This window comes from Malania oleifera, chromosome 6 (genome assembly GCF_029873635.1).
Source record: "Malania oleifera isolate guangnan ecotype guangnan chromosome 6, ASM2987363v1, whole genome shotgun sequence".
NCBI classification, from domain to species: Eukaryota; Viridiplantae; Streptophyta; class Magnoliopsida; order Santalales; family Ximeniaceae; genus Malania; species Malania oleifera.
The window spans coordinates 29068124-29086775 of NC_080422.1; the positions used below are offsets into that span (position 1 = coordinate 29068124).

Below are 18652 nucleotides of genomic sequence, written 5' to 3' on the forward strand. Positions count from 1 at the left end.
AAACAATGACACAAGAATTAACATGGCTCAGTAGAATGCCTACGTCCACGGAAGCATACGACGACTAAAATTTACTATTTATCAAAACTAGGGTTACAACATTGTATTTATGCTAACCTTACACGTACAGAGTGATTAAAAAGTTCCCTAAATACCCTTGTAACAATTCCTAGAGGATTTACCTTTAAATCCCCAACCTATTGATCTTCCCAATTCAAAATTCAAAAAACAACGCCGAACAAAAACGTCGACAGTTTTCTAAAACTATCGACGGTTTCTTACTAAGACTAAAGCGTCGATGTAACTATCGATAGTCTATGCCAAACCATCGACAATTTCTTCCTAAGCCCGAAACCGTCGACTCCCTTATGCAAACAGTTGACGGTTTTCTCCTACAATTCAACTTCCTTGTTATTCCTCAGCATGCTTTCTCTGTACACGTATTTCATTAAAAATGAGTCACATACTACAACAGTTTTTTATGTAAATTCCCCACGTGCCTAATTTCATTTTCTTTTTATGTTTGTAGGTTTGAAGCTAGTGGCCCACTTGATTTTTTACTGCATTTTTTATTTTTTTAATGTATTCTATTTTTTTATCCATGTGTTCAAAAATTTTCCTGTATTTTCTCATTTATTGAATTACTAAATTTTTCCCAATTTGTGTTATATATGCCCCAAACAAAATGAGGTTTCTAAACCTACAATTTATCCAAATCCAATACAACTCCAAATTCAAGGTATCTCCGAACATAGAATTATGTTTGGGGGAGACCTTGAATTTGAATGTAAATATGAATAAAAGGTAATACAAAATTGTATCGAACTTCAATCCAAATTCAAGACCCAAAAAATTTATGCTCACAAACACAATATTCATGTATTTTGAGCAAAACGGTGTCAAATGTCCAAGCTATTCCATTTGAGGAAAGGAAATACCGCCTTTATCCTTAACGAAATAATAATAAAGATTATATTCTCAAAAGCAGTTAATATTGTGAGAGGTCTCCTCTGCTTGGCAAAACTCAAGGGGCTAAAGAATTACAGACAAAAGGCTGAGAGAAGAAAAATAATCGAAATAAAACACATCACTAGACATCAAATTCAATCCTTCACCCACCTAATTCAAGTATTCAAGGCATAATCAAGTACAGCAAATAAGTGCTAATACCGTACACCACCTTCAACTAGTTGTCAAGAGCCAAAAAAGCTTGTAGGAACCACATTACAAAATTTTTACGGTCACTTCCATGCCTAGTTCTACCGAAAGTGCAAAATGGTCGACAGGGAAGCACATATCCTCGAATCTATTTTTGTTTCAGAACGAAAAATTCTATCTTGCATAGGAGGAACAGATAACACGATAAAGGGGAGAGAACCAAATGACTTGGCATCGATGGGTGAACATAGCTACAAAATCTTAGCTTACCAGATATCTGCTTTCTAGAAATCATTGCCTAATAAACAAATAAGTGTATGCAATAGAATGAGTAGCATGCTGATTATTCGCCAACAGCGGAGATTAAGATAACCTGATTTGGTAAGATAGCCTCCCTCGTGGAATTTGAGGGATTTCCTCATAGGTGATTTCCCGTTGCAAGCCAATTGTGAGGACTTCGTAAGATCTTCATAGAAAAAAATATATATATATGCATCGCAACCAAGCTTTTGACAATGAATATTTTCATTTACTTATTCCTATTGTTCCTTCTATGCATCTCAAATTTAAAAGTTGCGGAGTTGAATCTTTTGTGGCTATTGCATTGTCATTCCTTTTCAATGACTACACAATTTTGTGCAATTTATAGTCCATAGTTACTTGCATTTCAGAATGTTTGGTATTATCTTGCTGTTCAATATTGGTGGTTTAAAATGAGAATAAACATCAATTAGAGTTTGAGTTACTGCAGTCGAAAAGACCAGAAATTACATAGTTGAAACAACTAAGAGTCAAGACAAGCATAGTCTAGATAAATTGGGATGATATTGTTTGACTTCATGGAGAGTCCACTTTTGCTACTGCAGATGCATAACTTACACTGCTATCCCTTTTTGTTTTGCATTGGCTGGACTGCTCATAATGAAGGAATTTGATCTTTATCTTTGTTGAACAGTTCCTCAACATCTGACACAATTCAGTCAAAAAAGAAAAGTTATCAACACAACTATCTGGTTCAAAATCAACTGGTCAAAAAAAAAAAAAAAGGAATGAGAATTTACTTTTCTATAAAAGGAAATGAATAAAAGGAAAAAAAAAAAAAGGGAATTTACATGGAGGAAAACACTGATAGGATGGCGGCCGCAAATTGTGTTCTTGTACTTCAATAGGTAGTCTTTGAATGCGTCTGGATCACCTATCTCTATTGTGTCCATTCCCATTTGATCCAAGGCCTCAATGGACTTGTAGACGTGGCCATATTTCTGATCATAGTGCATGTAATTAAACCTACCACAGATAATATGCAAGAAGATTCAAGTTCAGACGGCAGAGTCTTAAGTCAGAAAAAGAGTGCATCGAGTGCCACCCTCCTTCACATGCCAATTGTACACATTGCACTATTTTTTAATTTAAAGATTTAGTAGTGATATATAATTTTATATATATATATATATATATATATATTACAAATAAATACATATATTGGCATGGTTTAGGTACCTGTCAGTTCATGAACATTAAGAACTGAAATCAATAAGGTAACTGGGGATAAAAAACCATATAGAGTGAAACGAATTCAGATTGGATTCTCAGTTCAATTTTGCTTTCAGACATTCTTGAATAGCCCTCATCTCATCATGGTGAAAATGATGAAAGCAATATTAATTCCCGAAATATTTGGAGAATGAATTTCAGGAGGAAAAAGGCTATAATTGAGAAATTGTGAAGGAAATGGAAAGCAAAATTGGTGTTTTCCACAGCAACAAAATAGGAGAATCTTTTCAGGCATTTTGTCTAAGTATTTGATGAAGTAGGGGCTGTAATAGGACGCATCTGCCTGTAAATGCAGTTGGGGAATGATTGCATTGTGGAATGAATGCATTGTGGAATGAGGTTTTGGAGCTTGCTGCTGACTGGGTGGGGGATTTTTCTATTAATTTCCTTCTCATTCTACTACTTCTGAAAGTCAATTCCCTTCTTTTTGGTTATAAGTGAGAACAAAAATCATGACTAGTTTGGCCTTTATTTTATTTTTGCACGGCTGACTACTAAAAAAAAAAAAAAAGGATTCCCCGTCTACCTCCATGCCCAGTGTCTCTTCCAATCCTTTCACATTTCTTGCACATGTTTTTTCCTAGCAACAGAGCCTACAAGTTCCATATTTCTACTTAAATCAAATACCATAAGCACCTGCAAATAACGTAGTATGTTCAGATATCTGTGCAGGGTGCCTTACCAAGCCTTTAAATGCCTTCCTTAGTCTTACAAGTGAGGCATGCTAAGGAGGTGTTCATTTGCACTGAATGGGCTCTAAATAAGGCCGGTTCGATGAATGGGCTTTCAATTAAGAGACCAGTTATGTTTGATTGAACATGTGAATCTTCTCTTAATCCCTCTAGTTTAGTCAACATCCATTCTATTGCTAGGTGGTCCTCCAAAGCAACACGATTGCCTCATCCAATCCTTTCCTCACTGGTAAACTTATCATCACCATACCTGTACACTCAGTGCTGCCATGACACTACAATCGGCTGCCACTGCCTTCACCCACAACCTCCCACGACAGACAAACTCACACAGCGACCATCACCAGATCCAGAACAGGCAAGGAACTCCCACCACTGCTGGCCACCCATCACCTTATTACGTGTGCAGCAGGCAAGAAACTCTGACCATCGCCAGCCACCCATCACCTCCGCACCACAACCACCCATCACAACCTATGACCACCTTCCACAACAGGTGAGGAAGTCATCAATAGATCCAGAACAAATTAATAATGATGTCTCCCCACTGCCTTTGCCCCTCTATTGCAAGCGCTAATTTTTTTTTTATTTTTTTATTTTTTTTTTGCCCATTGATTTGATAAAACTGATATTTGGGAAAATGTTTGATGCACAATATTTGGTGCAAATCCAAGAAATGAATTTTTTTCATTGATTTTATAAAACTGAAATTTAGGGAGATTGTTGATGCACCAGATTTGGTGCAAAAATGAGAGATGATTTCTCCATTGATTTGATAAATTTAAAATTGGTGGAGAGATGAAGTTTTCTTGTATTCTTTTTGTTGACACTTTTTTTTCTGGAGCATCATATAGAAAAACTAAACATTCTTGTAACATTTTCTTTATAAGTTTTGAAAAGCACAAATTAGGTACAAAAAAGTGTTTCGAGTCAAAATTCTCAAAAGTCTTCAAAATCAGTTTTCCAGGGGGGGCTAGTTAAAATTTTACCCTTTTCAGGGCATAAATAAGGTTTTTCTTTTCTTTTATAATGTCTTCCCTATCTCGTAGGAGACGTTTTGTAGATACCTCCTCTACCTCATGCTATAGCATGCTCTCATGTCTCCCTCGTCTCCCATCTCACCGAGCTCTCACATCTCTTGGGGCAATTTTCATAATCATTCTCACAAGGTTGATTTCTCTCTTGTTTTCATTTCTATCTCATAACCATAATCATTCTATGTGGAATAGAATCGCTAACTCTATTATAAAGATAGCAAAAGAGGTTTTATGTAAATCCAGAGGATGATATTCAGGCAATAAAGAAGTTGATGATGAGATGAAGATGTACAAAAAGTCATAAAGACAAAAAGAAACTGGTACATAACATGGCAAGTTGTAGAAATATAGAACATCTTGAAGAGTACAAACAGGCAAGAAAGAAAGGGGAAAAAAAAAACCCTATTATTGAAGCCAAACATAGAACTTATGATACTTTATATGTTAGATTAGATAAAAAGAAAGGAGAAAGAGACATGTATAAACTTGTTAGAGTTAGAAAAAGAAAATGCATAGATTTAGGTAGTATAAAATGTATGAAGGAGGAGAATGATAATGTCTTATCAAAGAAGAAAAAGAGAGGTGGCGGAGATACTTTAATAAGTTGTTTAATGAAAACCGAATTGAAAGCTTGAGCTTGAAAGTGACAAATAAGGAAAAGACTAAAAAATAGGAGATTTGTTCTCAAAATTAGAGTATTTGAACTTAAGATGGTTTTAAGAAAGATGAAAAGTAGAAATCAATAGGACCGGATAACATACCAATTGATGTTTGGAAATGTTTAGGAGATAAAGGAAGCATGGTTTTAAATCACGGTAACGAGTAGCGTAACGTTGGGAAGCGGGAGTAGTGGATGTTACATAACGGGAAGAGGGTGTAACGGCCATGGATTTTTTTGAAGCAAGCACAACCTTGTGCATATTAGCGTATTTGCATGTTTTAAGCTTTTAGCCCTTCTTAGAAAGAGTTTAAGTATATTTTGAATCCTTTAGTTCGAGTAACTAAGTATTTGGTAAGGACAACAAGTTTACATTTGTTTTAAACCACCATTGATAAAAAAATTACGTGTGCGTATTATACTTCTCATTGTTCTTATCTATAATAAATTCTTATGGGTGCTAAATTAATTAACAAAACAAAATACATCATACACTCCATTAATTTATTAGACACATAAGACATACAAATAATACAAATATAAAATAGCTAGAAAAGAAATAAAGTTGAAGTTGAAAAATATAGAACATAAATATCACATTACTAATATTATCAAAATAAAATATTTTCCTAATAAGTTAGTATTTTCAAATTGTTAATTAATGCAGCTATTGTGAGTATTTAAAGAAATAGTAAATTTTGTATCATTGTCATCCTCATAATCTTTTCCCCCTCTTGCCACTTGGTATATTGAGAATGATATATGAAAGAGAGAGAAAAAGACAGAAGAAAAAGTAAAAAAATAAAATAATTTTTTGGTGTAACAGTCCTGTAGCGGCCTTTAAGTAACGGTCACGGTCCGTAACGGCCACTACGACCGTGATTTTTCTTCCCACCGATTACGCAGTGTGTAACTGTATCGGTAACCCAAAAAACTGTTACATAACGGTCACGGCCGTTATTTAAAACCATAAAAGGAAGTATATGGTTAACTAGTCTATTCAATCCTATTATAAAAACCAAGAAAATTTCAAAGGAATGGAGAAAAAGCACGTTGATACCTTTATACAAAAATGAAGGCAATATACAAATTTGTAATAACTATTTTGGAATTAAAATTATGAGTCATACAATGAAACTATAGGAAAGGGTAATTAACCAAAGAAAAAGACTATAAACAAGAGTTGCAGATAATTAATTTAGTTTTATGGCTGGGAGATTGACAACAAAAGTTATTATTTTTAAAGAAGATTAATGGAAAAGAAAAGGGACTTGCAGTAGATATATTGAGGTCATTAAGGACATGTAAGATAAAGTAGTGTTATAACTATAAGAGGGGAATCTAAAGAATTTCCAATCACAATAGGTATGCATCAAGCGTCTACTTTGAGTCCTTATTTTTATGCTCAAGTAATTGATGAACACACTAGGAATATCTAAAAAATGAGATCCCTTGGTGTATGTTGTTTGTAGAAGATATTGCCTAAGAAAATGAAAGTAGGAGTGATGTGGAATCAAAGTTAGAACTTCAAGAACCGTTTTTAGAGCCCAAAGGTTTTAGGATAAGTAGAAATTAGATAAAATATATAAGATGTACTTTTAGTAACATAAGGGGAAGTATTGGAGAGAAGATTAAACTTGATAATCAAGAACTTAATAACACTAGTAGATTTCGATATCTTGGATCTATTATGCGAGAAGAAGGGAAAATTGAAGAAGTATACATAGAGTTAAAGTAGGTTGGGTAAAATGAAGGAGTGTTTCGGGTGTGTTGATAGCATAGAATGCCCTTAAAATTAAAAGGAAAGTTCTTAAAGATAGTTATAAGGTCAGCTATAGCTTATGGATCAGAATGTTGGGCAACTAAGAAATAACATATACAAAGTAAAAGTTGTCGAAATGCAAATGTTAAAGTGGATGAAATTGGAGTAACATTAAAACATAAATTAAGGATCAAACATATATGCAATAAACTAGGCATAGCACCAATTGAACCATGAATATTTTTGAAACCTGAACTGTAAAACACTAATTTTCTTTTGAGAACATGGAGAAGATAATTTTGTTTTGAAGAATCCTAATAACATGCATATTGATTTTATTTTTTTTTATTTTTTTTAAAACATTAAAACACACTATGAAATATTGGACCATGTCAAAACATCCATACTCCGATTTTGAGAATGTAAAATACAAACTCTGATTTTTGAAAGCTCCAAAACACACTAATTTTGAGAATTCAAAACACACTGATTTTTAAGAATCTCAAAGCACACCCACTGATTTTGGCAACATTTAGCACACTTACTGATTTTTTAAAAAACATTTAGAAGACGCACACTGATCTTTTAAGGCATTCAAATGAACATGCTGATTTTTTAAGGCATTCAAATGGAAAAGCTGATTTTGAGGATCAAAGCACATTAACACTCTCACACTAATTCTTTCTAAGCACTAACACATTCTACTCTTTAAGATCCATGACATACACATATGCCCAAATACGCACATACAAATTTACATACACACATACACAAGTTGAAATGCACATACACAAGCTAAAACATATGCATACTCAAAACACACACCATTCACACACCACATGCTTCACAACAACAACAACACAAGATTATGCATACATCAAATGCAAGATTGTGCACACACAACTCAAGGATATGAACACATCATGCACACATCAAACACCAAAAACTAATAAGAACACAAGAAAGAGGAGAGCCTAACCTATGTGCTCATTGTTGGAGAGGGAATAAGAGAATACACAGGATATTTTAGCAAAGAGAGGGGGAATGGGTGGGAGAGAGTGAGAGGGCATCAACCTTAGGGGTTGTGCTTGTGTCCCATTGCCCTAGCTCAAGGGGGCTGTTTATAGGGCTTCAAAAGTGTCTTTTGTGTTGTTACAATCTCATTGGTTAAGGAATAGGGGAGGGACAAATGTCCCCTAAGAACAAAGCCAAAAAGCAAAAATGCAAAAAGTGAAAAAGTGACTGCTTCCAAGACAAATATGTAGGGAAAGCATGGACCTCAATTTACAAAATCAAGCCTAATCAAAACCTAATCTTCCAACGTTGAACCTCAAGCCCTTACACTAAAACAAAATACACACTTCAAACTTCCCTTTAAGGCCCAAGTGAGTCTCAAGTCACCAATTTGAAGCTCAATCGAGTCCTACTTTCCATTAAGGCCCAAGGAGCACCAAGTTCTCAAATTGAAGCCCAATAAAGTATTATCCCTTAAACCAAAGCCTAATTGGATCTTAATTCCAAGATTGAGGCCCAATTGCATTTTAATCTCCCATACCAACCTCTAATTCCATCCCTAACCCTATCCCAATACCTAATTGACACGAAACTCCACCATATTAACCCCTATCTCACCAATTGTCAATTGGCCTAGCCAAACCCACACACATTCCCTAAATTCCATGCGCACTTCCCCATTAATCCATCTCATCTACCTAATTACACTTTCCCATTAATATTCCCTATTTCCGCCATGTGTCTCCATAGGATAGGGCCACTTGGCCAAACCCATGCTTTCCCTACATTTTTGTTTAGGAAGCACTCACTTTTTCTTTTTCTTTTTCTTTTTTTTTTCCCCTTTTTTATTCTTGGCTTTACCCTTGGGGTACATTTTGTCCCTCCCCCATTCCCCAACCAATGAGATTGTAACAAAACAAAAGGCACTTTTAAAGCCATATAAACAGCCCCCCTTGGGCTAGGGCAATGGGACACAAGCACAACCCCCAAGGTTGATGCTCTCTCACTCTCTCCCACTCTTTCCCCTTCTCTTTGCTTAAGTATCCTATATATTCTCTTATTTCCTCTGCAACAACTCCCTTCTCTTGAAGCTCTGACATAGGTTGGGCATTCCTTTTTCTTGTGTCTTAGTAGTTCTTGGTGTTTGATGTGTGCATGAGGTGTTCATAACTTTGTATTGTATGTGCACAATCTTGCATTTGATGCATGCATAATCGTGTTGTTGCTGTTGTGAAGCTTGTGATGCGTAAATGGAGTGTGTTTTGAATATGAGTATGTTAATGTTTTAGCTTTTGTATTGTATGAGTGTATTTGGGCATATGTTCGTTATAGATCTTAAAGGGTAGAATGCATCCATGCTTCAAAAGAAGTAGTGTGAGTACTAATGTGCTTTAATGTTCTAAAAAAATCAGTGTATGTGCTTTAGCATCATCAAAATCAATGTGTTTGTTTGAATGCCTTCAAAAATCAGCATGTTTGTTTGAATGCCTACAAAGATCAATGCATCTTCTAAATGTTTACAAAAAAAAAAAATAGTGTTGAAACCTAAGGTGTAGTCCCAAGAGGGGGGGTGAATTGGGTTATTTAAAATTCCTGAGAGTCTTTTTTATGAGTTCTTGACCTTTTACAATTTTTTTAAAGACTTCTTATATTCTTGTTGATTAGGCAATCCACACAAACATTTACTTCTTCTAGTCAATCCACAACCACAACATACACAACCAATTAATTAATTGTTCAAACCAAACAAACACAATACAAGTAATCAATATATGCTTTGCAATATTTAGCAGCCCTGTATATGAATGTGCAAGTCTTGCAGTTGGCCGTTGAACTGAAAATTAAAATAGCATTCAATCACTCTTTTCAATAACTCAAATTTTAAATAAACCCTTAATTAAAAGAATTTAAGAGTTGATCAACCAACGTAATCTCTTTTGGTTTCCACAATCAATGATAATTAACCCAATCAACTTTAATCTTAGGTTTATTTAATATCCAAGGTTGTTTGTAAGATTAACACATCCACGCAGTTTATATTGTTGCTGGAATTTAAAGAGAATAAAAGAAGAGAATGAGACGGTTTTACAAGGTTCGGCTTACCCCGGCCTACGTCCTCGTCTTAGGTCAACCACCTAAGGATTTCACTATACCTTGTTCCTTCCGGGTGGAACAAAAACCTTTACAACAACCAACCTCTTTTTCAGGAAGAGAAACCTCTCCAAGCAACAATCTATGCTTGGTGCAACGATCCAACTATACCTTGAACCGTCAAAGATCTAGTAGAAAGGAATGGATATCTGCGTACAAAAACACTCTCAAGCACAGAGCAAGTTGTACAAGTTAAATCACTAATTGTACTTCAAAACCAAAACTAAATAGAAAATGTGAACCTCAAGATTTAGAAGTCACCAATGGTTCTTTCTTATTGATATAAAGATTTTAGTTGCAAATCAGAACCAAAGTTTTTTAATCAACCAGCAATTTCGTAGAGTTTCCCCCAGTAAGAGTGTGAGCAAGTATGAGCTTTAGGAGAACTTTAGCGTAGAAAGCGTGTATTGTTTGAGCGTATTTTTTCATTGAGCAAGAGAGGTATTTATAGACTTCTTAAAGAAAAGTTTCCTCATTTAACATGGAGTATTTAGGCAACTTCTCAAAAGATGTTAAATCATAGAATCAATTTTGAAAAACTTCCCGTATAGTTCAAAATTTAAAATTTTTGTAGAGTCAGTCGGCTGACTCACTCAACTGGGTCATTTTTGTACTAGTCAGTTAGCTGGACATGCGGCTGACACCATTTTATCTCTCAAAAATAATTCTGATAAATTGTCAGTCGGCTGGACAGGCGGCTGACATCATTCTGTCTCTCAAAAAATAATTCTGATAAATTGTCAATCGGCTAACTCAATTATGTTCGTAATAGTCAGTAGGCTGGACAGACCAGGGAGTCAGTCGGCTGACTAATCCCTGTTCAAAAATGGTCAGTCAGCTAGACAGATGTTTTTCCATTCATTATGTTTGTTAGTCAGCTAGCCAAACATGGTGTGTTCTGGTCAGTCGACTGACCAGTCCTCTCTTTTCCATTTTTGATTTTTAAACTCTAGTTCATTTGGAAAAACTTAAGTACCACTCTTTCAAAATCATTTTCAAGGGTTTTAGAAGAAATGGTTTCTAAGTCTTCTTATTCTAAAGAGCTTCACATATCTAAATAGTAATGAATTTGAAGTACTTACAAACATTCTTCTAAACATGATCTTCTTAATCACTAAGTCTTGCAGCCTCTTGAGGTTCAGTCTTTACTTCAAGTCCTGCTTAGCCTTTAAGCTCTTCATTTGTCGTTCATTACTTCAATATATTAAAAAGCTTTCACTTGATTGACTTTGATTACCAACTTACTTTCCATGATTAACCATGAGTGTCCTTTTACTTAAACCTGAAATAAAGTCACTCAACAACACAAGTTTAAAACATCCTTCATTTGTTATTATCAAAATAAGATTGAAAAACCCAGTTAGGCCAACAAGTGCAATGTTTTCAAAAACATTGGTTGTATGCTTTAAGATTCTCAAATATCAGTGTGTGCACGCTTTTAGGTTTTCAAAAATCAGTGTGTATGTTTTAAGGTTTTCAAAAAAAAAAAAAAAAATCAGTGTTTTAAAATCAATGTGTATTTTACATTCACAAAATTGGAGTATGGATGCTTTGATATGGTCCAATTCATAGTGTGTTTTAATGGTTTCAAAAATATCAGTACATGTTATTAGGATTTTTTCAAACAAAATCATCTTCTCCATGTTCTCAAAAGAAATCAGTGTTTTACAGTTCAGGTTTCGAAAATGTTCACGCTTGAAAAACTCTGTGTTGGTGTGTGTTGTAGTGTGTCATGAAGGGAAGAAACGCGGCATTTTAGAACATAAGAAATGGAAGAAAAAAAAAAACAGAGAAACAGAAGAGAGAAGAAAAATTAGAGAAGGGGGTGAGGGGTCATGCTTCAAAGAAGGGACAAGTAAAAATTGGAAAGGATGTATGAGAGTGAGAGAGAAGCCAGCTGACGGTTGCAGTGGAATTCGGTGGTCGACGGTGGCAGTGGCCATTGCCACAGAAGCATGGTGATGGCAACAAGCAGAGAGGCTGTATGAGAGTGAGAGAGAGAAGCCACCGCCACTGCCACAGAAGCATGGTGATAGCAACAAGCGAAGAGGCTGTATGAGAGTGAGAGAGAGAAGCCAGCTGACGGTTGCAGTGGAATTCGGTGGCCTTAGGTGGCTTGGCGAACACAGGCTGTGGCCATAGAGGCCTGTGGCTGCATGGTGAGAAAGCAACATAAGAAAAATCTTAAGAAAGAAAAGAAAAAAGAGAGATGGAGAGAGAGAGATGTTGGCCTAACAAGGTTTCATCTCGTTTTGATAATGACAAACCAAGGTATCTGATTGTGCTTTCAAGTGTATTTACAGGTATTATATCTTACAAGCACAATGGACCATATTTACATGTAAAGCCATGAAGAATACAAGCAAAATGAAGAATGGCTATTGAAGAAGAGTTTGGATGAAGATCAATCTAAGACATGAAGACTTAGATAGTATTCCATGTTTATTTTAACACAAGTCTCATGTAAGTACTTCTCAAATTAGTATTTGTTTATGAAGCTCTTAGGATTAATTATTGGACCTAGAGACTTTTTAAATTACATGGAAAATATTTTTAAAAAGTCCAAATATCATTTCAAGACGATACAAATAAGTTTTGGAATCAAAAAGACAAAGAAACTTGATTTTTAGGGTGTTTGGATGACCGAGGCTTATGCTTAATCGAACGAATGCAGGAATCTTAACAAACTGATCTGGCATCAAAGAGTTCGACCATGGCTACCGCCATTGCTAAAGTCTAGACAGTGTTGGTTCGGGCAACCGAACTGAGAATTCAGTCGATCGAACGGATTCAAGCGACCGAACCTAGAGTTTAGTCGACCAAAAGGCTACTGCTTGTTTCAAAATTCATAATTTTAATTGGTTCGGGCGATCGAACTCCCATTTCAATCGACCGAAGCGTGTAATATGTTCTTCGAACAGCGCGATATCTTTCTAATTTTGAAATATATTGTTACCAAAATTTGAAAAAATGGTCAGAATTCAAACCTAGCTATAAAAGGCTAACCCTAATCATGTTAAGGCAACCCTATAGCAAGAAAATACATTGATTTTACATTTGAAAAACTGCTGTGTGCCGTTCCCCTTCTTTGAAAATATTTTTCTGGTTTTATACTTCAAAGTTCAAAGCTTTCAATCCAGAAAACCCAGCAAAACTCTTGAGCTTCGTAGCAAAGATTATTTTGAGAGTATTATAGTATTTTTACATGTACAAATCTGCTCTTTGAGAGAGTTTTTTATTGTACAAAATCTGCTATCGATTTATTTGTGAACTGACGGTTTGGTTGTGAATCGTTGGCAAGCAAGAGGGTTGTTCTTGCGTGAGAGGTGATCCACCTATTGAACAGAGAGAGGTGTCCCACCTACCTATTGAACAGAGAGAGGTGCTCCACCTATTGGACAGAGAGAGGTGCTCCACCTACTGAAAGGAGAGAGGCGACTCAGCCTAGTGAAGGAATGGGGTGCTCCGCCCATACAAAGGGGAGAGGTAACTTCACCTACGTAAAGAAGAGAGGCGTCTCCACCTATTGAAGGAGTTTTTGTAAAGGCATCTCCGCCTACTAAAAGAGAGAGGCATCTCCGCCTAGGAGGGGGGATGGTAAAATCCTCATTGTGGGTTGCACGAGGCAAGGACGTAGGCACGGTTGCCGAATCTTGTAAAAATACTAGTGCCACTCTTTTCCTTTTCTCCTTTACTTTTCACGCATATTTATTTTGAGATATATTTGCTGTGAATGCTATGAATGTTTTACTTGTGAATGCCATGAATTATTTGAATACCTATACTAATCAAACTCTGCTATAACTACGGATTTAAATTAAATTTAATCTGCTGGAATTGCTTTGTATTGATTCATTAATCACTCAAATTCTAGCATCAACTTTTGTGTGGCTGAACATATTGTTATAAATATTAATCTGCTGAAAATATTGTAAATCTTGTGATTTGGTTTCATATTTAGGAATCTCAAAATTGGTATAGTTGTTTGCTGAGAATAGTCCAATGGTGATTAGAATATTTAGATCACTTGGCAAAAACAAATTAAGATATATTGGTTAAGCTTCCGCGCATTAATTTTAAAATACCCAATTCACCCCCCTCTTGGGATTACACCTTAACTTGAGAGAGAGAGAGAGAGAGAGAGAGAGAGAGAGAAGGGATGGTGGTGATGGCCAATGATGGCCAGATTGGGGGTAGCTGCACCCATTGCAGTAAAGGTGGTGCAGCGGCTTGGATAATAGAGAAGAGAAGAGGTAGAAGAGATTGGGTTTTAAGGTTTCATAAAATATCCCCACTTTTCCTATTTTTACCCCTCCGCACACACGGCTATAACCTCACATGTGTCATTTTATTTTTGTTTTATTTCATTATACTACTTATGTTACTTTACAAATACTTGGAAAATCAAAATGGAAAAGGAATTCAAAAAAAAAAAGAGTGAGAGGGCAGTTGCTGTGTTTGCCTTGTATCCTAGTTTGTTAATTTAAAAATTCATCAAGAAAAATATGCTTGGGAATTTTTTTTAAAAAAAGTTATATTATTATTATTATTTTGTTTTAACATAAAAAAGGAGTTTTCTTATTATTATTATTATTATTATTATTATTATTATTATTATTGTTGTTGTTGTTGTTGTTGTTGTTTGAACGTTATTGTTTTCCCTTTCCTTCCTGATAAATAGTAGAAAGAAAATCTTAAAAATTCAAGAAATTTTCATTAAAATTAGAAAATTGTAAAAGTATATATTAAAAAAAACTCCCAAAAAAAAAAATTTATTTTGCCCCTTTGAACCCTTTTTCACTCCATTTCATATTTTTCTTGTCCCTTTTGTGTGATTTTGATTAATTATTCACATGACTAAGTATATTTTACTAGTATGCTTGTGCATGTGTATGTGTGAGTAAGGCTGCAAACAAGCCAAGTCGAGCCGAGCCAAACCGAGTGTTAACTTGTTTAGGCTCGGCTCGATAGACTGAAGGCTCAGCTCAAGCTCGAGCTCAAATTAAAGCAAGCTCAGAAAAGTGGGTTTGAGCTCAGCTCAAAATAAAATTAGAAGACTGGGATTGAGCTTGGGCTCAAATTATTTTACCTTCCCAGAAGCTTGGTATAATCGGTTTGGTTTGATTTTATTACTGATTAAGAAAACTTTCAAACTAAAATAATTTAAATTAAATAGGCCATGGATCAAGGTCCAACATGGACTCCAGAAGCTGATGCATTCTACCAGAATTGGTAAAGCCCAAGTCTGCTGCGGCACTGCCCATTTACACAATCTGAAGAAAGTGTCATTTTATAAAGGTGAGTTGGCTTTCAGTTTTTTTAAATAACCAATGTGGGACAAGAGCCACAAGAGGAGTGTTTGCAGCTACTTGCAAAGAAACAATGCCGCGCTCAAGACCAATTCTCTCTTTCTGTTTCTCTCTCTCTTTCTCAAAGAACCGAGTGGACTCTCTCTGAGTCTTCCAAAATTAATTTCTAATGTACAAGAATCTTGTGTGCAGATCACTAAATTGCCGTCTCCATCAAACTTGAAGTGCAGCAATTGTGCAGAGATTGGTGTGGCAATGCTGGCAACCATATGTGGACAGGGGCGGAGCAGGGAGGCCGAGAGGCTGATGGAGCCGGTGGGCTATAGTGACTGATGGCACACGGCCTGGAGGCAGAAGCTGCATGAGGGCATAGAGAACCCATTAGGATTTCATGTGTGCAAAGTGAAGGAGAGGGAATTTGCTTCTTGTGTACGGACCCTAATCTTAATAAATTGAAAATAACCTCTTTGATGCATTTTTTTTTCCAAATCTGTTCTGGAATGTAGGAGAGGGTTAACAGTTATTTCACAAGATATATTGAAGAGTATCAATAACAATGTGTAAAATGCTGCCCAAACTCCTTTCTTCCCAATCCTGGATATAAAATTATCTCACTAATTATCAGAAGAATTTTCAGTATCTTTTTAGACAAATATTATAATTTTTAATCCTTGAATGGTAAATGGTATCTTTGGTTTGAAGTAATGCAGTAGGAAGTTAATGATTCCAGATCTTCTCCTTTGTCCAACACTGTTTCAGAAGAAGGGAATAGCCCACACCCACCTTTATAAAAAACTTCTATTCTCATTTCAGTCATTATTTTAAGCATGTTATTGGTTTAATTGAAGTTTTAAATAAATTAATAACTAATTTAAACAAGCCTATTAGTCTTAATATTAAGCCTATTAAATGAGTCCATGAACAAGCCTAAGTTGAACTATTAATCGAGCCTAACCAAGCTGCTCACAAGCTGAAACGAGATGAGCCTGTCCGTGTTCAAGCTCAGCTCGTTTATTAAACAAGCCTGAAAATTGGGTTTAAAAATCGCTCATTTATGAAATAAATAAGCCCAAAAAAACTCTTATCGAGTCAAGCTCCCAAGCCGCTCATAAGTGGCTTGGTTCATTTGCAGTCCTATGCGTAAGTAATTGAATGCTTGCATGTGTTTTGAGTATGAATTTTGTATGATTGTATGTTTTGTTTACATACTTATGCATGAGTGTGTGTGCATTAGTCACCAATGATCAGAATTATGTTTATATCAAGGTATGGAAACCCCACTATTAGAATCTGAGGGGGCGGATTATCTAACGAAACCTCCTCTTCAGAGGTTTCATTCAACATCTTGACATGCATGAGAGAGATTGTACTTATGTAGTTAGTTACTTAAATAATCAGAGCTAATTAAATGTCATTTGAGTCAAATTGAAATAATCCAAATTCCACTTAACCCTAACCTCAACCCACACCCTCGTCCCACTCTATAACTTCCTAAAAATACAAACCTCCACTTCTGCCACTAAAATTCTTCTTTTGAAAGCAAAACTAAAAAGCTTGGAAATTGGCTTTTGAGGAAGGGTTTGTACCATACCAAAAACCACACCAGAAGAACACAACCCATCCCTTTTCAAGTCCAACCACAAAATATAGAGATGATTTCCTCCCACCCTTTCCTTATATACCTCTAAATGCCCAAACCACGATGTCTCCTACTATACCCGCCATCCAATCATTATGATCTCCCCATATTTTGCACCAATCATCATCTTCTAAAAATTGGTCTTTTATTGTGGATCTTGACTTTCTAAGAAGAGACTTATTCATCACTAGTACATCCAAAACTCCAAAACCGCCCAACTAATAAGATTCACAATCCCCACATTTTTGGAACTTCCTCACTACCCCCCCCCCCCCCCCAACAAAAGAAATCACCTTTGGATACTTTCACACCTTGGCTACCAAACTAGGTGTTGGAAAATTTTAGTCAAAGTCAACCTTCCACCTTTTGAAAGCAGTTAGCTATTGTTTCCACCCTACAATCTTTTCTCAAACTTGTAAATAAGTATAATTTTAAACACTTATTAAGTTAGATTCAGCATGCAAAATAAATATCTCCATGGAGCTTAATAGTCTAAAAGTGTTGAGGGTAGTTATAGTCTAAGAAGTGTTGTATTAGACAACATAGGGAGACAAAGGAGCTTTGAATGGCTGGACAATAATTTTTTCTCAACTTGGGATGTGATTTCAGGCTTGTATGGCAACACCTTCATTCTCTTGGTGCTATCACATCATATACTTGGATTTCGTGCATGAAAACAGAGAGTGAGATTTGTTTTCCAGCCAATATAGCCACCCTACCAACTTTCTGGAAACTCATATGGCTAGAATCCCCTCATCCATAGAAAACTCAAGAATCAAGTTTCCTATTGTTTGGGCTAAGTTTGAAAAAGTTACAAGAAATTGAATTTGGAGAGACAGTTTTGACAGTGATGACTGGCCAAATCTGGGCCTACCATAAAGCACATCTCTAGCAACCAAACTAGCCAAAATATTTGGTTGTATTAGTAGTTTGCCCCAAGATCATTGTTTTGCAAGCTTCACAACTTGGTCAGCTTGTATTCAGCAGAAAAAAGACCGCAAAGTAGGGTTCATGATATGAGCATTGCCTGACAACTCCCCTCTTGGCCAGTTGATCTGTGAGAATGGGGGCCCACTGGATGGTCTCATCTGCTTCTGCTTTACATATTCTAACTCTCTGAATTCAATGAGGATTAGAAACAATAATATTTTTTTAATTATTTCTTTTTATTTTCTAGAGCCAGTGGGCTTACCCTGTCACTGGAGATGCATGTGTGTAATGGGGCTATTCTGGTCACTTCCAGAGCTATAAGTAGTAATTTTGTGCTCTAACCTTCTGTATGGGTGATTAGGTGGTGTTTTGATTGGAGGTCATTCCTGAAATATTCCTATAATTTTTACCCATTTTCAAATTATTAGAGAAATTTAGACAAATTCCAGATATAGGGCAATGCTTCATGGTATTTAGACCCAAGTGGTCCTCCAGACCTCTATTGGGGTGGTGACATAAGGAAAAGGGACTCATTATCCCTTTAGTTGTTTATCTTGTGCATGGAAGTTTTGGGGAAGACATTGTAATAGGCAATGGAAGCAGGGCTCTTTAAATGGGTATGCAGTTGGGAAAGGGAAACAGTGAATCGAGTGCAGTATATTTGCATTTTGCTTATAATATTATTGTTCTTTGTGGTGCAGAGGTGGATTACATCAGAAACATAAGGTGTACCCTCTTCTATTTAGAG

At 35.8% G+C, this 18652-nt stretch overlaps 1 protein-coding gene across 1 annotated transcript in view; it reads right to left on the bottom strand.

Moving 5' to 3' along the window:
* Positions 1–1790: 1790 nt before the first annotated feature.
* Positions 1791–18652, bottom strand: part of LOC131157291 (uncharacterized) — a 60457-nt gene continuing 43595 nt past the window's right edge. The window contains exons 7-8 of the mRNA XM_058111332.1: positions 2271–2445; positions 1791–2124 (exon numbers count right to left, since the gene is read on the bottom strand). Of these exons, the coding sequence (XP_057967315.1) occupies positions 1996–2124; positions 2271–2445 (304 nt within the window). The 3' untranslated portion in view covers positions 1791–1995. The remainder of the gene's footprint in view (positions 2125–2270; positions 2446–18652) is intronic.